General features: G+C 45.9%; 2 protein-coding genes across 12 annotated transcripts; both read left to right on the top strand.

Annotated features, from left to right (window-relative positions):
• Nucleotides 1–6,690: 6,690 nt before the first annotated feature.
• On the top strand, nt 6,691–15,624 carry Renbp (renin binding protein). Its single transcript, NM_031095.1, has 11 exons — nt 6,691–6,704; nt 6,892–7,001; nt 7,135–7,210; nt 7,318–7,393; nt 7,543–7,715; nt 8,136–8,360; nt 8,989–9,070; nt 9,353–9,528; nt 10,862–10,993; nt 15,310–15,397; nt 15,485–15,624. The coding sequence occupies exons 2-11, from the start codon at nt 6,895–6,897 to the stop codon at nt 15,607–15,609; spliced, it is 1,260 nt and encodes a 419-aa protein (NP_112357.1). The 5' UTR covers nt 6,691–6,704; nt 6,892–6,894; the 3' UTR covers nt 15,610–15,624.
• Nucleotides 15,625–15,834: 210 nt separating this feature from the next.
• On the top strand, nt 15,835–21,033 carry Naa10 (N(alpha)-acetyltransferase 10, NatA catalytic subunit). Of its 11 annotated transcripts, none has more exons than NM_001135839.1 (8): nt 15,835–15,998; nt 16,376–16,474; nt 16,861–16,919; nt 17,799–17,844; nt 17,938–18,053; nt 18,308–18,352; nt 19,931–20,015; nt 20,710–21,033. In NM_001135839.1, exons 1-8 carry the CDS (start codon nt 15,978–15,980, stop codon nt 20,944–20,946), a joined length of 708 nt encoding a protein of 235 aa, NP_001129311.1. In that variant the 5' UTR covers nt 15,835–15,977; the 3' UTR covers nt 20,947–21,033. The 11 variants fall into 11 exon arrangements, 6 of the variants coding, with proteins under 6 accessions (NP_001129311.1, XP_087456514.1, XP_087456512.1 ...); XR_015646380.1 differs by having other exon boundaries at nt 15,876–15,998; nt 19,906–20,015; nt 20,710–21,031; XR_015646379.1 differs by having other exon boundaries at nt 15,876–15,998; nt 19,906–20,015; nt 20,623–21,031.
• The last annotated feature ends 774 nt before the right edge of the window (nt 21,034–21,807 follow it).

The raw sequence follows: 21,807 nt of genomic DNA, 5'->3' as shown, positions 1-21,807 counted from the left end.
AGTTTTGGCTAGAGACATTTTTATGTTAAAGCCAATTATGGGACTGTTCCTGTGTGGAGGAATCAGCAATTTAAGCTATTTGATTTTCTTGAAATTTTCTTTTCTGTAATCAAGATCTTTAGGGGGGGGATCTTCTTCTGTCCTGTCTGATCCATATCACTCTGGAAGGGGTCCAGAGCCTTTTCTTCTTTCCTATTAACACAAATACAGAGCCTCTTTCCCACAATAGCATGTCCTTGGTCCAGCAACCTGAAATCATCAAAGGTATAGATTGATTCAATTTAGTAGCTTGACTTCTCTCCCAGAGGATTAATATAACCATCCAACTTAAAAACCACATGCATTTTGATAATTAAAACAATTCAAAGCAATTAAGCAATCTAAACAAATAATTATTATCTATTGAGACAATGTTTCTTATCTCCTGCCTTGTTCTTACTCCAGATCAAGGCCTAAGTTTCTACTATCTGTGTGAGATAAGGTTATTCTCCCTATCTCCTACTCTTGACCTACAATTTAAGATCGAAAGCCTTGATTTATTTATTCATCATCTATACTTAAATTCTCCCTTTTATGGAGATTAATATCCCTGTGGTTATATATCCCCTTTCTCGTTATATAACTTGAATTCAAGGTTCACCTATGATTTTGGGAAATGAATTAACACAAATGGCACTAGAACCAATCCACAACACCCAACATCGACTTGTTCTATAGCCCAAATAATAGACTTTGAATCTCCTCCTGTATTTTTTCAGGAGCAATCTGTAACCCCCAGCATGGCAGAATTCTTTGTATTTCCTCAAACACCTCCTCTAAAGTGTCTGCATCAGAATTAGCCAACAAAATATCATCCATGTAATGATAGTAGATTGAGAAAATTACTTACAAATTATTCCTAGTGGTTGTTGCATAATATACTGACATAAAGTTGGACTATTCAACATTTCCTGTAGAAGCACTTTCTTTCTTTCTTTCTTTTTTTTTTTTTTTTTTTTTTTTCTTTTCGGAGCTGGGGACCGAACCCAGGGCCTTGCGCTTGCTAGGCAAGCGCTCTACCACTGAGCTAAATCCCCAACCCTGTAGAAGCACTTTCTAACAATATCTATTTAATGGACCACTGTTGTTACAAGTAGGTAATGAGAAAGCAAAACTTTATCATGCTCATGCAAAGGCGTTGTGAAAAAGCAATCCTTTAAATCAATTACCATTATAGGCTATGACTTAAGTAACAAAGAAGGTAAAGGAATTCTAGGCTATAAAGGATCCATTGGTTGAATTATTCTATTCACCACTCTTAAATCTGTTAATATCCTCCATTATCCTGATTTTTCTTAGTTGTGGTTTCTCTGCCAGCTTGTTAACTCCTGACTGACCAAAGGGAAATGGCTTGTAGTTTTTGCTGCAGGGCCTTTAGTTTCTGGATGGCCAGGTTACCTTTTATGTTCCTCTTGGGTCTGCACTTATTAGTCCACTTCCACGTCTTCCCACAGCATCTGTCCACAAACCCTAGGAAGCCTTGGCTTTCTTTCCAAGGAGAACCGATTGCCACAAGGAGGAGAATTCATCACCACCAGAAATGGCCCCTTCTACACTTCTGCATTGGAAAGTATTGTATTCCTCAAACTTAATGCACCTGGCATTTTGAGCTCCAAGATGTTTAGCAGCTTATTCACAATTTCTTTTCAGATGGCAGAATTTACCACAATTAAAACACTGGGTATTTTGATATCTAAGACCTCTAGCTATTGCTTGTTCTATGATATTGGCATGATGCTCAAGAGAGCCAATATCAGTTATATCTTTTATCCATTCATCCATTCATGCTGGTCCTGCCTTTAATGGCCTAATAACTCTCTTACATTTGGTATTTGCATTCTCTATCAACATCTGTCTGGCATTGGAGTCTGATACAGCTTTGTTTACAACTGAAACCAATCTCTGCAAGAAATTTTCCAGTGCCTTGTATTATCTTAGTAAATGAGGCAGATCGTTTCCTCCTTAACCTTATCCCAAGCTCTTAAAGCCACCAAATGACATTGTTCTATAACAGCATCATAGCATCATCAACTTGAATTTGTTCTTGTAGGTCAAAATATTGTCTGTCACTAAGCAATTGATCTTTAACAGTATTTGTTTCCCTTGTTCTATTTAATTCTTCTATATTCACAGCTTCCTCCCTCCACCATGTTAACCATTGTAACTACTGACTGGCTTCTAGCACAGCTGTTAAACCAGACTCCTATGGTCTTGGGGAATAATTCCATTTTGGGTAGCCCAGCTACTAACTAAACAACAAAGGGGAAATGCATTCTATAGGAACACAGCTTCTTTAAAATGTCTCAGATCTATCATTTCTATAGGATGGCATGTTATCTCATCATAATCATGATCAGTATTGTTAGCAGGCATGCGTTGCACAATTCCTGAGAAAACTGGTGGTGACTTTGTAGTCCCAGACCACTCCTCTGGTGGCGCACTTGACTCCAGATTAACCCTTTCTTTTGAAAAGGGTTGTTTCTCTTTAATCTGTTGCCCTGCACAGCATCCTCCTCCCAGCTCTCTACCCTACCCAGGGGCTGCAGGGACTTGAAACTGAAAGTACTCAGGGCACAGGGCGGGATGATAATCTGCCTTCTAGCCCCTGTTTCCCACTTTCATCCTGAAGGAAGTTCCTGCTTTCAGTCACCAGGTCTGAACCCTTTTTATCTTTTCCAGCACTACCCACCTCTCAAGCATTTCAACCTCTATCTGTAACCCCTCTGGTTTCACAGTTATCTCTACAATTCTTTAAAAAATAAGAGAATAGGGTGGAGAGATGGTTCAGTGGCTAAGAGCACTTCTAGAAGCCCTGAGTTCAAATCCTGGCAATGGGATCTGATGCCCTCTTCTGCTATATCTGAATACAGCAACAGTGTACTCATGTACATAAAATAAATACATTGGGGGCTGGAGAGATGGCTCAGCGGTTAAGAGCACTGACTGCTCTTCCAGAGGTCCTGAGTTCAAATCCCAGCAACCACATGGTGACTCACAACCATCTGTAATGAGATCTGATGCCCTCTTCTGGTGTGTCTGAAGACAGCTACAGTGTACTTATATAGAATAAATAATAAATAAATAAATAAATAAATAAATAAATAAATATGAGAGAATAAAGTGACCCTTCTGGTTTTTCTATTTAATACATTTTTGTTGCTCTTTCTCAGACCCTTCCATATACAATCACAACTTTTCCAATTGTTCAGCCATTCTCCCAAACTTTTTTGAAATGGAAAACACGAAGAAGACAAAGAAATAGAAAGTCCCCTCTGGGAGCAAAGTGGGAGAGAACCCAGCTGCAGCAGCAGTGGTAATAAACCTTTTGCTGACATTCTGAATCACTATATTCATTCCTTCATACCCTGATGTGTCCTCTACAGCATTAGAAACCATGTTTGCCATAATCCCTACATCTGGGCACCACTTACTGACATATGTATTTTTTATTGGGTTCCTATATCTCTTCATCTCTCCCAACCAAACACTAGGTAGGAGAGTAAGATTTGATCAGAAAGGGAGCAACCTCTTTCAGCCAACAAAATAGAGTACTTTTGCTGATTAGGGTCATCCTGTTTCTTGGGCCAAGTCCAGTCTTTGTCATCAGAATATCCAGCAGTCCAGCAAAACAGCAATCCAGCAATAGCAAATGCAACAGCAGTAGGGGGCAGCAGCCACAGCAGCCTCAGCAGAGAGAAGGAACAGTAGCCGCAGCAGGCCTTCTTGGGGCTCTTGAATCTATACTCTCCAGAGTACCCAGTATTAAACTATCTGCTGGCAAAAAAAACATGCCCTGTCACCAAGAGCACAGACAATCATAGTTAGTTAATGCTGTGGGTAAAATAAAGCAGCCCTAAATCCTACACCTGGAATAAAACACAAACATTCATATAATATAGTTGGATTTTTAAATAAAACAAAACTTACTACACTTTGTTTGTTGAAGGTATCTTGTCAGTAAAGAGAGCAAAGGGAAGTTCCACTAACCTGTGTAGCTGGTTTTTGCTACTTTGTGGGTTCTTTTTTTCCTGACCTTTATCCCCCAGTTTATCTCCCTAACACCAAATAGGAGAGGAACAAGGATAGAGGGGAGAGAGGAATTAGGAAAATCCCTGAATCTAATTTCTTTTTGTTTCTTCTTTGATCACTGCTACTCACAAACTGTAACCAACCTCCCTAAATGACCAACATTCACCAACCTTACCTCTCAGGGCCCTTGTATTTATGTATTTTCTGAAAAGTTCCTAGAATTCCAAATATCACGCAATCACAGAAATTATCTGCAGCTGGCAAAATCATGCCTCTGCTACAGCATGAGGCAAATCATGATCCGCTGCTACGAACAAGTCCATAGCAGGCCCATATCCCTACACCTGGGATTAAAACAGAAGCACATTCTTATAATATTCATATGTTTTTAAAGAAACCAAAATTCCAGAATTCTCACTACAAGCCTGCCACAGGCCCAGGAAGAGGAACAATACACTGTCCTACAGAGGACCTTTGAGAACAATGTCCATGGATAGGAGGACATGGGTCAGCAGAGGTGAGTTGTCCAGTGGAGAAGCCTGTGCAGCTCTGTTAAGATATGCGGACACTTAGCTTGACAGAAGTGCAAGGGTTCTTTCCACCCTGCTCCTCTAGTCATTACCTATGGAGCTACCCTTCTTCCCTGTGTTCAGCTTCTCATCCCACTCTGGAAGGCAAGGAATACAGAGGGCTGGAAGGATGGCTAAAAATAGTTTACTGCTCTTGCAAAGGACCAGATTTCAGTTCCAAGCTTCTTCATTGAGCAGTTCCAGGAGAAGTCAATGCCTCTGGCCTTCATGGACATCTCATTCACACAGATGCATGCATACATGCACGTAATTTAAATATTTTAAAGAAATATATCAGAAGTGCCTTGGGTACAGGTCTCAAAAGACTAAGCTCGAAGCTAGATGTAATGTAACGCACTTGTAGTCCATGCCCTGAGAGGTGGAGGCAAAAGGATCAAGAGTTCAAAACCATTCTTGGTTAATAGAGTTCAAGGTAACCTGGGATACATGAGATCCTGTAGCAAACAAACCAGCAAACTGAGCTCCAAGGGAGAAAGAGGCATCATCGCGTTTCATCACTCTGCTCCCATGAGACCCAGGGCCAGGGAAACCACCCATACTATGATACCAAGGCTCGAACTTGGCCGAGGATGAAAGGAATGATATGTGTGCAAGAGAGTCAGGGAGACAATGGAGATGGATAAATACAGCTTAAGTAACAGTACACAAGCTTTCCTGGATACAGAGCCAAGGTCCCTTAGGCATGAGCTAGGCTAAGGGTAGATATGAACACAGAGCAGCTACAGCAGACACTTAATAGACACTGAGATCACGCTTACTCCCAAGCACCATAAAGGATGAAAGAGTCATTCTACAACCTGCAAAGCCAGCTAGTAGCCAGAGCCTGGAAGGTAGTAGTCATTGTGAAATGAGTCAACACACAGCTGGGGAGGGGCAGGTAGCACAAGAACATAACCATGCCTCGGAACTGAATTCTTTTTACTGACCAACTCTCAGAACAGCATTGATGAGGCAGAAGGTCTAGTTACTTTACACTTCTGGGTTACAGTCCATCATTAAGAACATGTTCAAGGGGCTGGAGAGATGGCCCAGCGGTTAAGAGCACCCAACTACTTTTCCAGAGGTCCTGAGTTCAATTCCCGGCAACCACACGGTGGCTCACAACCATCTGTAAAGAGATCCGATGTCCTCTTCTGGTGTATCTGAAGACAACTACAGTGTACCTATATATAATAAATGAATAAATCTTAAAAAAAAGAACATGTTCAAGGAACTGGAGTGATGATTCAGCAGTTAAATGCACTGTCTGTTCTTTAGAGGACCCAGGTTACATTCCCAGAACCCATGTGGAGACTCACAACCAGCTGTAACTCCAGCCTCAGAGGATCCAATACCCTCTTCTAGCCTCTAAGGACACTGCATGGCATTCTAGTTGGAACTCTCCCTCCACAGAATTCTGCTGGGCAATGAGGGTGCCCAGTGGGTAGCAAGAATGGGGAACAGATTAACCAGCCTGTCGCAGAGCCAAGCTATACTGTGTAGCTAGGAGTCAGACCCAGAGAGCTGGATGATGTCCACTCTACTCTGCATGGTTACCACCAGTTTTCCCCAAAGCATCCTTGGGGGTGAAGTATCCAGCAACTGGCATCCAGGGCCAATGGTTGTAAATTGCTGGATTCAGACAGCTAAAGCCAAAGGACCAAATTGGCAGAAAGGACTTGCTGACAATATGGGGTCACAGGTTCTCAGGATTCAGGCATTTCCCAAGGCATCCTAACTCCACAATCTGTTGGGATCACCAGCCTCAGCTGACAGGCCCAGATTCAGTCTCCTCCCTACTCCCTCCTCATAAGGTCAGTCTTCCTCATCCAGTTCCCACCAGGGACATCTAGAGCAAGACTGCTCAGTACCAGCCTAGAAGAGCAGGAGGCGGGGTTTGAAAACCCGCCCTCTGTCCCGCCCCTAACTCGGGGCCCTTCGGAACTCCGAGGAGAATCAAGTGGGTGGGACACTGCTAGGTCAGCTGAGTGACAGTCACGGGATCGCGACCAAGTCTGATTTCCTGGAGGAAAGCAGATGATGGACCCAGGACTCCTAGTGTTACAGGTCAGTGGTAGTGGATGATTCCAGCCAACGGTAGGCTCAGAAGCCCATTGAAGAGGTGGGAGTACTGTATCCTTGGCTCGAAGCCCAGTGGTGGAATCAAATAGCTCTGGGGCCTACTGACTTGGTTCAGAAAGTCCCTGTGAAGGAAGAGCTGTGCCTCCCTGCCCTGACTTGAATCACTTCACAGGACATGGAGAAGGAACGGGAGACACTGCAGGTCTGGAAGCAACGTGTGGGACAAGAGCTCGATTCTGTGATCGCTTTCTGGATGGAGCATTCCCATGACCAGGAACACGGGTTAGCTACCCTGCCATGATCCCTCCCCCACATCTCACTTGGATGTGACTCACAGATCTACTGATTTCAGGAGAATAGTGAAGCTATGGAGAAAGGTGCAAGGCTCTTTTTTTCCTAACAATGTGTCTCACAGGGGCTTCTTCACATGCCTTGGCCGCGATGGGCAGGTATATGATCACCTCAAATATGTCTGGCTGCAGGGGAGGCAGGTCAGTTTGCATACTTAAGCCGTTCACACAACAATAGGGTATACCCAGGGATACCTAGTATTCCCTCCACCCCAGCTAACTCCTCTCTAAACTATGTTCCCTCACAGGTATGGATGTATTGTCGCTTATACCGCACTTTTGAGCGCTTCCGCCGTGTCGAGCTTCTGGATGCAGCAAAAGCAGGTTCCATCTCCTAACCCCATCTCCCCAGGAGCTTCAGAGAGTTATTTATTCAATGTATCTAAAGGGGTCCAGATAAAAGGGACTGGGCAGGTTCCAAGTGGCAATATATTCGAAGTCCTCACCTAGCATGCATACCCCCCAACCGCCAGGTGGTGAATTTTTGTTGAGTTATGCCCGGGTGGCACCGCCTGGCAAGAAATGTGCTTTTGTGCTGACCCAGGACGGCCGTCCAGTGAAGGTGCAGCGGACCATTTTCAGCGAGTGCTTTTACACCATGGCCATGAATGAACTGTGGAAAGTAACAGGGGAAATGCATTATCAGGTGTGTGGGAGCCGGTGGGGCTACAGGCTGTTGGGCAGGAGTGCACTCTGATGACAGGCCTGGGAACCTGCTACAAGTTCATTTATTCTTTTCCTAACATTTTGTGACCTCCTTGTTTCCTCAGCTCTCTCCCACCTCCTGTACTACTAAAGGGACCCTGGGCAAACAGGGATCTATCAGTGCCCTGTGTCCAGGTAGAAAAGGTTCTCTCTTTGTTCACTGGGCCCTTCTGCCTGAAAGTGACCTGAATGCAGTGCCCCTGAAAGTAGTATTGGGAGGATCTGCTTGGCCTCTGGTGCCTGGCTGTAGGGTTAGCCCTGGAGAGCTGAAGGAAGAGCAGGTATCTTTGGAGAAGAAGCTGAGTCCTGAGCCCTTAGAAGTATGTGTTGTAACAGGGCAGCCTCTCTGGTTTCCCCATAGAGAGAAGCCGTAGAGATGATGGATCAGATCATCCACTGGGTAAGGGAGGACCCAGCTGGGCTGGGCCGGCCTCAGCTCTCGGGAACACTGGCCACAGAGCCCATGGCAGTGCCCATGATGCTGCTCAACCTGGTGGAGCAGCTTGGAGAAGAAGATGAGGAGATGACCGACAAGTATGCAGAACTAGGGGACTGGTGTGCCCATAGGATTCTTCAGCATGTCCAGGTAGACACGGAGACAGGGGCAAACTGAACTCCATTCTCTCTGCCTCAACTCATCTGTTCTTCAGTTCTCTAGACCCAAGGAAGCTCATTCATTTAAAATATAGCCCGAGGCCCTCAGGAAGGTGCAGCCCAGCAAAATGGCTGTGTCCTAAGACAGAAAGAAGAGGCCAGAGCAGCAGGCAACTTCTGAGATCAGGAAAAGAGACTTGATCTATGTTCTTCCCTAGCCTCTCTGGGCATCCAAGTTGGTCTTGCCTTTCTCCTCATTCAGTGTTTTACCCTCCTGGGAGACCCAGACCTAAAGCAAGGATCAGAACCTACTGGGTCCATGGAAGACAATCAGCCATTCCAAAAGTGTTCTGGAGCAGGGCATGGTACACATATCGGTAATTCCAGAACTCTGGAGATGGAAGCAGGAGAATCTAGAGTTCAAGGTCAGCCTTGCTTCTATAGTTTGAGACCAGCCTGGGCTAACCAAGACTATTTCAAAACACACAACCAAAAATGTCCCTTTAGACCTATTGAGTAGGTGTATGGCTGGTACCAAGGGGAAGGGATTTTTGAAGTTAGATCTTTCTGATTGAGTGACCTGAACTGGAAACATCTGTCTTTTGTCCCTTTCCTGGCAGAGGGATGGACAAGTTGTACTGGAGAATGTATCAGAGGATGGCAAAGAGCTCCCTGGTTGCCTTGGAAGACATCAGAACCCAGGTGAAGGCATGTGCTAAGCCTATTAGGAAAAAGCTCATCTTTGAGTTTCGGGTATCAGATGGGAGGGATAGCCCTTCTCCCTCCACCAAGGAGCAGATAGTGGGAGGGGATAGCCTGCCCAGGAGTGGACATGGAGTCCAGGCAGAAAAGTAGGGTATCTTGTGACAGAGTTCAAGCATCTCTGACCTTGAGAAGGAAGGAAGCTACCAGGAGCTTAAGCCTTCAGATACCTAGAAAGGGGGAAACCTGATTCTTGCCTTACTTTCCTTCAACTCTCACTAGGCCACACACTGGAAGCTGGCTGGTTTCTGCTCCAGTATGCCCTCAGGAAAGGTGATCCCAAACTTCAAAGGCACATTATTGACAAGTTTCTCTTACTGCCTTTCCACTCTGGATGGGACCCTGAGCACGGAGGCCTCTTCTACTTCCAGGATGCTGATGATCTCTGCCCTACCCAGGTGGGAGTGCCCAGAACATCTTGCAAGAAGCCTATCATGTAGTAGGAGCTGGGTGTGATTGTGCATTCCTTTAATCCTAGCTTTTGGGAGGCAAAGGCAGGTTGATCTCTGTGAATTTGAGGCCAGCTTGGTCTACAGAATGAGTTCCAGGACGGACAGAACTGCATAGTGAGATCCTGCCTCAAAAAAAGCAGCAGCAGTAATGAAAATTTTGAACTTAGAGTCCGAATCTTACCATCCCATATCCTAAATCCATTAAAGAAGAGTTTGTGTAAATGCTCATACCAAGACACATGCCCCCTTTGTCTGGTGCCAGTGGCTCAAAGGGCTTTTGGGTGATTCTCAATTGGTGGCAGGCAGGAGTGGAATTGTTCTTCTGATCAATTGTTTTCTGACCTTTCTGGAGATCTGCAGAGGGCACTGGGTACAGCAGTGTCCAAAAGGCCTAAAGATAGTGTGACAAGGCAGACAGCATTCAAATTCAAAGACTAAAGGGAGTCTGCCCCAGTACTTGTCTCTTCTTCTTCTTCTTCTTCTTTTTTTTATAAAGGTTTGTTTATTTATATGAGTACACTGTAGCTGTCTTCATGTACACCAGAAGAGGGCATCAGATCCCATTACAGATGGTTGTGAACCACCATGTGGTTGCTGGGAATTGAACTCAGGACCTCTGGAAGAACAGTCAGTGCTCTTAACCACTGAGCCATCTCTCCATCCCTGTCTCTCCTTTTTAAAAAAAAAAGATTTATTCATTTACTTTTATGTATGTGAGTACATTGTCACCGTCTTCAGACACACCAGAAGAGGGCATCAGATCTCATTACAGATGGTTGTGAGCCACCATGTGGTTGCTGGGAATTGAACTCAGGACCTCTGGAAGAGCAGCCAGTGGTCTTAACCGCTGAGCCATCTCTCTATCCCTGTCTCCCCTTTTTTTAAAAAAAGATTTATATTCATTTACTTTTACGTATGTGAGTACATTGTCACCGTCTTCAGACACACCAGAAGAGGGCATCAGATCTCATTACAGATGGTTGTGAGCCACCATGTGGTTGCTGGGAATTGATCTCAGGACCTCTGGAAGAGCAGTCAGTGCTCTTAACCACTGAGCCATCTCTCCAGCCCTTGTCTCCTTTTAAGGTGCTGTTTCGGGTATACACAGGTCAGAGGGGTAGCCCTACTCTTAAGGACTATTCAAACTCTATTCCCCATCTCTTCCCCCATGATTAAACACCAAGTCCCAAGCCAGACAGACTGAACCAGAGCAGAGGATGTTAAGTGTCCTCCTAAGGCCTACAGGGACCTCAGCTGCCCATCTCTGCTCTGTTCTCAGCTGGAATGGAACATGAAGCTGTGGTGGCCACACACTGAAGCCATGATTGCCTTCCTCATGGGTTACAGGGACAGCGGGGACCCAGCCTTGCTGAACCTCTTCTACCAAGTGGCTGAATACACCTTCCACCAGGTAAGTGCTGTCTCCTTGTCCCTTGGAAGCCCAGGCAGCAAGAGAGGGAGAAGCAGGGGCTGTGTAAGGGGGTCCAGGAGGCTTCCCTTCAGCCTCTCCTAACCCATTCACCAGATGTTGCCCTCAGCTGCTCTGAGAGTCCCAAGACTGCCTTTTGTTTGGTGAACCAAGAAGCTCTGCCTCAAGGAATACCCCTTTCTAGCTAATTAGACTCTAATCGAGTAAACAAGCAAACACAGAGACCAATGAGCTGTGGAAAACAAAGCAGATGTCAAATGATACAGAACTTTCTTATAGAGGGGACAGGGAAGACTTTGTGAGCAAAGATCCAAGCAAAGCAGGGCAGGGTTTATCTGTGTCTATTGAACAGAAGTGAAACTGGGGGGGGGGGTACAGCCAAGTGGGTTCCATGTAGCAGGAACATCCTTGATCTGCCAGTTCCAGTAAGCCTGAGCCTTGACAGGGAGTACAACAGCTAGGACGTCAGGCTGGTAAATCACCAGCTGGATTCTCCTTCCCATCCCTTCCAAGTGTTTTGTGTGTGTGTGTGTGTGTGTGTGTGTGAGAGAGAGAGAGAGAGAGAGAGAGAGAGAGAGAGAGAGAATCTTTGCCTGTCAGTGGTGGGAGTATAAGTATGCTATCCTTGACTTGTTTTTATATGGGTTCTGGGACCAAACTTAGGTTTTCCTGTTTACAAGGCACTTTTTTGTTTGTTTTTGTTTTTCAAGACAGGGCTTCTCTGTATAGTCCTGGCTGTCCTGAAACTCACCCTGTAGGCCGGGCTGGTCTCAAACTCACAGATCTGCCTGACTTTAGCTTTGGTACCTGGGATTAAAGGCATGTGCCACCACTGCCCAGTTAGTTTGCAAAGCACTTTACTGACTGAAGTATATCTCTTGGCCCAACAGATGAGTTTAAGAGGCTGTAGTTCAGAAGAGAGAAATTTGGCTTGCTACCTTGCTAGGTGTCATAAAAAATGTACAGGGACTAAGCCACTACCTAAAGACTATACATGGACTGACCCTGGACTCCGACCTCATAGGTAGCAATGAATATCCTAGTAAGATCACCAGTGGAAGGGGAAGCCCTTGGTCCTGCCAAGACTGAACCCTCAGTGAACGTGATTGTTGGGGGGAGGGCGGTAATGGGGGGAGGATGGGGAGGGGAACACCCATAAAGAAGGGGAGGGAGAGGGGTTAGGGGGATGTTGGCCCGGAAACCGGGAAAGGGAATAACATTCGAAATGTAAATAAGAAATACTCAAGTTAATAAAGAAAAAACGGGAAAAAAAATGTAGGTAACCTGGTGGTACATATCTGTAATCCTAGCCCTGGAGTGGCTGGAACCATAACACAGCATAGAGACCAGCCTGGTCTACAAGAGTAAGTTTGAGACTTAACCAGCTACATAAGGAGATCTTGTCTCAAATAAACAAATAACAACAACAATAGATAGTATGGAGAGTCAAGAGTAAGGTAAATTTTTTAATATAGAAGGTAAAGAGGAGGGGCTGGAGAGATGGCTCAGCAGTTAAGAGCACTGACTGCTCTTCCAGAGGTCCTGAGTTCAATTCCCAGCAACCACATGGTGGTTCACAACCATCTGTAATGGGATCTGATGCCCTCTTCTGGTGTGTCTTACATATATAAAATAAATCTTTTTTTTTTAAAGAAGGTAAAGAGGAGAAAGAATCAGGATTATTGAAGAAGACTAGAATCAATCATGAACTAGAAAAGAAACCAAATCAAGGTCCTCCAGAGGGTCATATACCTAATGGAGGTAGTGTTCTTGAAGACTACTGATGTATTTCTAAAGTCACTATCCCAGTGGTTACCCTACAACTGTATCAGAGACTTTCATTCTACGATTGTGGCTTTGGTTCTAGAAGAAAATGACAATTTGTGTGATTATTTTTTGGTGTCTCACGTAACCTAAGGTGACCATAATTTCAATATGTAGTTAAAGATAACCTTATACTTCCTCCTCCTATCTCCTCCACCTTGACTCCTGGGTACTGGGATTCAGGTGTATGCTACTACATTTGGCTGGTTTGTACTAACTGAACTCCAGCTGGATTTTATTGTGATTAGAGGCAAAACAAACAAAAAAAAACAAAAACAAAAAAATCCAAGCCATGTTTTATTACATTGTATGTAAACAAGCAACTGGAGCTGTCTCAAATACTCACCCCTACTTTCAAATGACATCAGCCATTAGATTGCATTGCTGCCTGAATATGGAATACATTCATTAAGGATATGGGTTAGAAGCTACCAATCTTAATCATAAAATGAGATAAGAATGTACTTGAACAAGATGGAGATGACAGTAAACAATTCCAAAAGCCACTGTGCATCCCTGTATTCTCAGCACTTGGAAGGCCAAGGTAGGAGGACTGTGAGCTCAAAGCCTGCCTGTGCTGCTGTCTCAAATGAGAACGAGAAAAATGAATTGCAAAAGTTATAATCAACAGGTAGATAGTAATTAAGCCAAAATTCAGGTGGTCAAGGAACAATCCACAGAACAACATCAACTTGAGAACTTGTTAGTTTTCCTTCTTCCTGCCCCTCATTATTTTGTGTGAGATCTAGTTAAAAATAAAGGCATGAGCCAGTTATGGAGCATGCTTTTAGTGCCAGCAATGAGGAGGCAGAGGTGAAAAGATCTCTATTGAGTTCCAGGCCAGCCTGAGCTACATAGAAAATTCCAGAACAGCCAGGGATACATAGTGAGACTTTTCTCAACAATAAATACATTAATAAGGACAAGGCTACTCAAAAGTTAAAAAGACTCCCCCGAGCCTTGACCCCTAAGGGCTTAACCCCTGTCCAGGGGCCTGCAACTAAATGGGGTCCTGCTAGGCAGAGGTCCTGGGTTCTGTGCTCCTTGGGGAACAGAAATGAGTTCATTCAGGTGGGGTGGGGCAGCCTGGATTGTCCGACCATTTTCTGCATATGCTGCTTCTGAACCACAAACAGTATAAAATTGATGGTTTTTTTCTTTTTGAAAAAAAAAAAGTTAAAAAGAATAGATACGGAGCTGGTTATACCTCACTTGAAGAATGTACCACCACTAACCACTCTTTGAGACAAAATCTGGACTGGCCTTGAACTTATTCTCCTGCCTCAAACTCCTGAGTAATGAGATTACAGACATGAACCATCACACAGTTTAAAATGTACAACTCCTGTCACAATTTAAAGGGAACACTTTAGTAATAAACTTTAATGCAATTGGCTTGTTCCATAAGCCTTCTAAGAAGCGGTTCTACTTAACTGTTTTATCAGTGAGCGCAAAATTGGAAGGAATGTATAAGGAACTGGGCTACATTTTAGGGAAGTGAAAAGCCTCAGTGAAAGAATGGGGTATACAATGAATGGGTCTGTCCAGCCAGCTGATCTGAAGCAACAGACCCACTGGACAGGGTCAAAAGAAGTGAGAGATATGCTCAGAACCTATGGTCAAGACAGGCAGAAGACCAGGCTGGCCTGAATCTTACCGAAATGTGTCAAGCCTTCGCCTCCTGAGGATTGGTTGGGACTAAAGGCATGCCCCATTACATTGGGCTAAAGGAAAGTCTTCGAGTCATAATAAATTCTTGGTATGCAAGGACAGGAGTTATGTGTCTCTGCCTGTAATCCAACTTTTAAACCAAAGGCCTGTGAAGTAGGGGACATGAACTCCAGAAAGGTTACTAGTTGCAACGTTTGCTGGCAGGTCAATCTAGGATTCTTTGGATTTTGTTTGTTTTTCTTTTCTTTTTTTAAACTTAGATACGGTAATAATGTATCTTTTTTAAGTGTTCAAATTTTTTAAAGCACTTTTTAAAAAAGATTTATTTATTCATTTATTATATATAAGTACACTGTAGCTGTCTTCAGACACACCAGAAGAAGGCATCAGATCCCATTACAGATGGTTGTGAGCCACCATGTGGTTGCTGGGAACTGAACTCAGGACCTCTGGAAGAGCAGTCGCTGCTCTTAACCGCTGAGCCATCGCTCCAGCCCCCTTAAGTGTTCAATTTTAAGTATTAGATAACACACCACAATTAAATATAGAGCACCTGTTCTCTCAGTGTTGAGGCACACAGACTGCAGCCCCTCCCCCATCAGGTTACATGCTAAGGCCTACTATTCCCAGCTTTCATGTTTTTCCAGGATGTGGTTCACTAAAAGTACTGATTTGTGAAACTGCGCTCTTTTTACTCTAACCATTGGTACTTGCGCAAAGGGGACAGCAAGGGCCTCTTCCTCAACCGGTGACATTCGGGTGGATCCGACCAGACACTAGCTGTCATTATCTCTTTATTCTAGTTTCGTGATCCTGAGTACGGGGAATGGTTTGGCTACCTGAACCAAGAGGGAAAGGTGGCCCTTACCATCAAAGGAGGTCCTTTTAAAGGTGAGCGAGGAACGGGGCGAGACTGAAGGGGTTTGTGGCACCCGGCTCGCCGGGTCCTCCCAAACCCGGGGTTCATTCTCCCCACAGGCTGCTTCCATGTGCCGCGGTGCCTGGCCATGTGCGAGCAGATTTTGGGAGCCCTACTCCAACGCCTTGGGCCCGCCCCCCTCGGCTCCTTGCCCGCTGTCCCCACTCGCGAAGGCTCGAAATAAAGCTGACCCTGTTCCACGTGCTTGTGTGCGCACTTCTGTGGGCCCCGCGGGAGGGTACAGCTACTCCTCATGCTGTTGGGCCTTGCCATATCTTCACCACGGCTTCAAACGCACCACCAGAGCGCTGCTCCACCGCGCCCAATTGGCTCTAAGTGCCCCGCTCATTGGTTGTGCAGTTTGGAGGTGAATCCCATAGCTGAGTACTTCCGCTGTAGGCCGGCTGGAGCGGCCCACCTCTTCCGCTGCTGCCCCAGGTTTCTGGCCCCAGTCCCAGCCCCGGCTCCTATCGTCCCTACCCTGTTTCTGAGTGGCCGCCGAGCGCACGCGTTCACGATCCACAGGGACCCACGAGCTCCGCCGCCGCCGTGATGAACATCCGCAATGCTAGGGTGAGGTGACGGGGAGCCAGCCTTGTGCACACAGACTGGGCGCTTTACCGGGTGACCGCGTGAGCATGCTATCGAGGGATCTGGTGCTGTGGCCCTGTAGGTCTGGCCGGCGGACCTTAAGGCTGCTGCAGCCTGCTTTAGACATCTCGCAATTATCCCGCGTTTCTCTAATTCAGGTCTCGTTGAATGGGCTCCAGTCCTGGAACTGGAGCATTTTGCACGCCGCCTAGAAACCCGGCTTGTGTGGTCGTATAGTAGCAACTCTGCCCTGCCCAGGGGAAAGGGAGGCCCAGAGATCGACAGAGAACAAGGGTCACACGTGTGTGGACCTCTTAGTCACTGCAGCCCCGGACTAACCGTGTCCCACTGTCATGCAGCCCGAGGACCTGATGAACATGCAGCACTGCAACCTTCTGTGCCTGCCTGAGAACTACCAGATGAAGTATTATTTCTATCATGGCCTCTCTTGGCCCCAGGTGAGCAGCTTTTGCGTTTTGTAGGAGTGTAGGGTGCAACAGGAGGGAAATGTGGGTCTGAGTAAGCCAAACGCAGTGGGCAAGGGTATAAGAACCTTAGTACAGTGAGGCCCTTGTTGATGGGGAAGCCTGGTAAATGAAAGGGTGTATGTAGGAACTGTAGGCTCTACAGAGATGGGATTCTCACCTGTGCCTACTCTTTTCCAGATAAAGAGAAAGTACAAGTGTAGAGTAGTGAAACCAGGCCCCTTGCATTCCAATCATTACTAGATGTCACAACTCACCATTTTTTTGCAGCTTCCCACTGTCCCACACAGTAGGAGGCTGGCAGTGAGCTGTATCCTGCTGCTTACTCTACCTGACTTCCTTTTCCTTTCTGTCACCAGCTTTCTTACATTGCTGAGGATGAGAATGGGAAGATTGTGGGATACGTCTTGGCTAAAATGTGAGTCACCAAGGAGGAAGAAAAGACCTTAATACTAAGATGGGGTGTTGAGGAACTTGGACAAAGGCTTTGGAGAAGGGAATTGGAAGCTGTAAATTAGTTTGAGAGGTGTTCTCTGTTGTCCAGATTGGCACTCACTGTGTAACTCAGGCTGACCTCAAACTTAATAGCAGTCTTCATGCTGAGCCTTCTCAATGCTGGGATTTAACTGTGCCCAGCTTGCTATGGATTTTGTGTGTGTGTGTGTGTGTGTGTGTGTGTGTGTGTGTGTGTGTGTGTGTTTGTTTTTTAATTAATAGGTTTGTAGGGTAACTCTAAGCTGACAGAAAAATTGAGCAGAAGATACAGAGTTTTTCCATACACTCCTCCTCCACATTTGTTTTTTCACTACCATGTATAGTACACTTGTTAGAAGTGAGAAACCAACACAGATTTCGTTAAGCAAATTCCTGTTTTTATTGTTATATCTCTGTCTGTGTTGCACACTCTCTGAATTGGGCAGTTAAAGAGTATCCATCCCTCCATCCACCTCCTACAACAAGGTCACCTTTTCATAATGATGCAGAGTTGGAATAGTAGTGTATAGCTCTTTCAAACTGTCTCTCCTCACTTAGTGCTCTGCAGTCAGCATCATTCTTTTTGTGGCTTGACAGCTGAGTTTTGGGGATGACTATTGTAAGGTGATCTGTTGACACTGCACATATCTTGTAGGTGTAGCATGGTCATGATTGGTTCTTCTGATTCAGAAGTTCCTAGCTCTTCTCTTTTTGGATCTGGGGTGCTGTAGGATCAACCACAAAGAGTTTGTGCACCTGCTGTGCACAGGTGTTCCACATAGACAGTACCCATACCAGGCTCCTTTCTAGCTTTCTCTTCTAGGGAAGAGGACCCAGACGATGTGCCCCATGGACATATCACCTCACTGGTGAGTAGAGCTACTGAGGGTTTGGAAGAGGTGGATTGGACATAATTGAAGGAGCCACAGTGGTCGCACTTCTATCCAATTTTCTTCTCTCAGGCTGTGAAACGTTCCCACCGGCGCCTTGGCCTGGCTCAGAAGCTGATGGACCAGGCCTCTCGAGCCATGATAGAAAACTTCAATGCCAAATATGTCTCCCTACATGTCAGGAAGAGGTGGAAGCCAAGTTGGGGAAAGGGCAATGCTGGGAAGTGGGGAAGAAGGGGCAATGCTGGGAAGTGGGAAGGAAAGGGCACCCAATTGATAGTGGTTCTGGGGTTTACTGCCTTCATAAGAATATGGGGAAATAGTGGGAAAGGGGAGGGGGCAAGGAAGAAGGGCAGGATATCCCTAACCCTAGCCCTAACCCTAACCTGTCAACCTGTCTGGCCAAGTTTGTGAAGCTCAGCAATGCCTTTTTCCCTTACAGTAACCGGGCTGCCCTACATCTCTATTCCAACACCCTCAACTTTCAGTAAGTACATCAAGATATTTTCTTTAAGTGGCATGATCCATCCAGTTTGCTGGGCTGAGAAAGGGGTTGAGGGACTCTAGACATTGCTGGGAGGGTTTCTGTATACTCATTGGCTATTGACTGACCTGAAGAAAGCATCTGTTTTCTCTGTGTGTGGTAGAGGAGGGTCCAATATATGTTGGGTATAGGAGGGGTGGCTTGGTACTAGTGAGACTGGTGAAGGGCAGTGTGGTAAAGGACTCACAGGGCTTCTCTGTGATAGTCTAGGAGTAAAGAGAGATAGACTAGAGCATGAGCAAAGGCTGAGAAATGGCTGGCTCCAGGAAGCATCAAGTAAGAGCAGATGAAAGGGGACAGCAAGGAAAGGGGGCCATGAGCAAAAGCAATGAGGGACCTATTGCTCTGAGTGTTTCTGATGGCTGAGGGCAGGACTCTGGACATGACCATCTCTATGAAGAGAGGACTTAGTAGTACCTAGTGCCACTTGAAAGTGAGGCTCGAATAGACTAACTTGAGGAACCACTGAGCCACACTAGACTTTGAGGGGGTCCAGTGAAGATGACACCATTGGAACAGGATGGTGGTCTTCAGCTTTTCTGGGTTCAACATCCATATTCATGGAGGGACTTTTGACCTAGTTAAGATGCCTCTGTGGCAGGAACTGCTTTACCTGCTAAGTCAGCAGTTCCCAGCTGGGTATGGTAGTACATGTCTCTTAATCTCTGCACTCAAAGTGGAGGACTGTGGGTTGCAGTCCCAGCATAGGGAGTTCCAGGTTAGTCTCAACCACATAGCAAGACCCTGTCTCAAAAGATGGGTGCTGAGGAGATAGCTTAATTGTGAGGACTTGTGTTTGATGCCTGGCACTCATGTATAAAAGCCACATACAGTGCCCTGTACCTATTATCCTAGTGCTGAAGAGGTTAAGACAAGAGAATCCCTAGGGTTCACTAATCAACAAGCCTAGTTGAATGGACAAGTTCCAGATTCAGTAAGAGACCCTATTTTGAAAAAAATAAGATGGAAAGCAACTGAGGAAGTTACCCAGCATGTATCCCTAAAGACTGGCAAGGAACCTTCCTAGGTCATCAACGGGTTTCTCTTCCAGTGTCAGGGATACTTAATTGTGCACACACACCTCCCTCCCCTCATCCATCTGGTGAGTAACCAGGTTGTCTATGATGACCATCTACATGCAGGTACAGTGTCCCTCTTTCCTAGCAGAGGAACTATGTGTTCAGTAAATAACAGGGAGCAGGTCAGGGAGAGGAAGGCAGAATTAAGGACTTCAACTCAATACACAAGTCCTTGATGGTTGGGCTAGGGACAAAGTGGTAGCAAGTCTAGGAATCAGAAGTGCCCTGGATGCTACATGCTATTTGGCTTTACTTGAAGAGCAGAGAAAACTATCATAGCTGTTGAACAAGAATCCAGTCAAATGAAAAACAAAAAGGAGAAACCCATTTACACTGGCTTTTTGCCTCTACAAAGGTCCTACAGGGGGAGATGACATTTACCCCAGTAGCCTAAGAACCTGGAGAATTTGCCCCTAGGCATGTGTCTTGATCCTACCCCCAGGATCAGCGAAGTGGAGCCCAAATACTATGCAGATGGGGAAGATGCATATGCAATGAAGCGGGACCTCACGCAGATGGCTGATGAGGTAAGAGTTCAGCCAGGCCAGGGCAGCAATTCCAGCAGTAGAGGAGATTCTGTAATTGGGAAAGGTGTCTATTTTCAGTGAGACCACAGAAAGTACAGATGTCAAAGAGCTGTGAGACAGAGTGAGGCAGTGGCGACTAGAGGCAAGACCGAGACTGAGTGTCAGCTTTTGTGGTTGTAAAGCTAGGAATCAGAGCCCCTCTTTCCCTTACTCCCTAAGCTGTCAAGTCAGGGCATGGCCTTCATTGACTGTAAAGGAGGCCATGGGATGCTTTCTGGGGAAGAAGTCTGGAGATGGGTGGAATAGGAGAGACAGTAGGAAGATTTTTTTTTTAACAGAGGAATTGGGACTACTATGGTTGGGGGCAGCCTGCTCAGATCTAGGATTAAACTGGGCTAGGGAGAAAGGGTCTCTCTGACCAAGCCTCCTGGAAAGGCACTGCTCTGTCTTGGGGGCTTCCCAGCAGCGTATTTGAGGGCAATAGAACTCATGTCATTTTACAGATGAAGCAGGCTTAGGACAGAGGTAGGATTGAACTACATTTCTACCCAGTCCTATTTCCTGCCTTGGCCCTACCACTTCTCACTGTGTCCCTTCCCCCAGCCAGCCCCAGGGCCTGGCTCCTCTTGTCTCCTGTCTGGAGACTTAGGCCCTGTCTCTTTCCACCCGCTTCCCTCTGGGCTCCCGGCGGCAGCTGAGGCGGCACCTGGAGCTGAAGGAAAAGGGCAGGCACATGGTGCTGTCGGCCATGGAGAACAAGGCGGAGAACAAAGGCAACGTGCTTCTGAGCTCAGGAGAGGCCTGTCGTGAGGAGAAGGGCCTGACTGCTGAGGATAGTGGTGGGGACAGCAAGGACCTCAGTGAGGTCAGTGAGACCACAGAAAGCACAGATGTCAAAGACAGCTCAGAGGCCTCTGATTCTGCCTCCTAGAACCTGCCCTACCTGGTCCCAACCTCACCCCATGTGCTTTTTACAATAAATGTCACCCAGTGGCCTTGGGAAATTTGTGAATGTGCATAGTGGGGTATGCTTTTTTTCCAGCTCCTATATGGCAGGGATACTATCTTCACAGCCCAGAGCGTACTGAGCTCACAAGTCAAATGTTTGAGGATGGGACCCCAATCTGGCTTCCTTCAACAACTGAGTTGGAGTTGGCAGATAAACTGTCTTGGGTGCCATATTCTCATGTCACTTTCCTGGCCTTCTACAGATCTCTGTAACATCTTTAGTAATTTTCTAGGGCTGAACAAAATGATTTCTTGGGTTTTCTATTCAGCCTCACATTTCAGAGGCAGCTCCCCTACCTTGATGTTCTTTGCTGCATTGCTTTACCCTCTCAGCCCTTTACTCCTAGTCATACTTGCTCTCTCATCAGTAGGAGCTCCAGTTTATACCTCCTGGACCCCAAGTGCTTAAGTCCAACTCCTCTTTGCACTTATCTGGAGAGATCCTAGCTGGATCCTGGCCTATTCAGTTACCCAGTTGCTCAGGCTTTTCCTATCTGTAGCCTTTTAAAAAATTTTTTTGTGAAACAGGATCTCTTACTTAGCCCAAGCTGGCCTGGAACTCATTATGTAGCCCAGGCTGGCCTCAAACCTATGCCAATCCTGCCTCAGACTCTAACGTGCTGGGATTACAGGCGTGAACCACTCCTCCATTAATATTTTATATTTGCTGTGAGGCAGTGGTGGCACACTCCTTTAATCCCAGCACTTGGGAGGCAGAGGCAGGTGGATCTGTCTTTTAAGCTCCAAACTAGCCTGGTCTACAAAATGAGTTCAGGACAAGGCT

The sequence above is a fragment of the Rattus norvegicus genome, chromosome X (assembly GCF_021556685.1).
Source record: "Rattus norvegicus strain SHRSP/BbbUtx chromosome X, alternate assembly SHRSP_T2T, whole genome shotgun sequence".
Lineage (NCBI taxonomy): Eukaryota > Metazoa > Chordata > Mammalia > Rodentia > Muridae > Rattus > Rattus norvegicus.
Note: the sequence above shows the minus strand (reverse complement) of the source record. Positions and strands in the feature narration are given on the sequence as shown.

Coding starts and splice junctions, on each gene's coding strand:
- Renbp (NM_031095.1), top strand. CDS start 6,895: ATGGAGAAGGAACGGGAGACACTGCAGGTCTGGAAGCAACGTGTGGGA. Junction 7,716..8,135: donor CAGGGGAAATGCATTATCAG/GTGTGTGGGAGC, acceptor GTTTCCCCATAG/AGAGAAGCCGTAGAGATGAT. Junction 15,398..15,484: donor CAAAGGAGGTCCTTTTAAAG/GTGAGCGAGGAA, acceptor TTCTCCCCACAG/GCTGCTTCCATGTGCCGCGG.
- Naa10 (NM_001135839.1), top strand. CDS start 15,978: ATGAACATCCGCAATGCTAGG. Junction 15,999..16,375: donor TGAACATCCGCAATGCTAGG/GTGAGGTGACGG, acceptor ACTGTCATGCAG/CCCGAGGACCTGATGAACAT. Junction 20,016..20,709: donor TCACGCAGATGGCTGATGAG/GTAAGAGTTCAG, acceptor TCCCGGCGGCAG/CTGAGGCGGCACCTGGAGCT.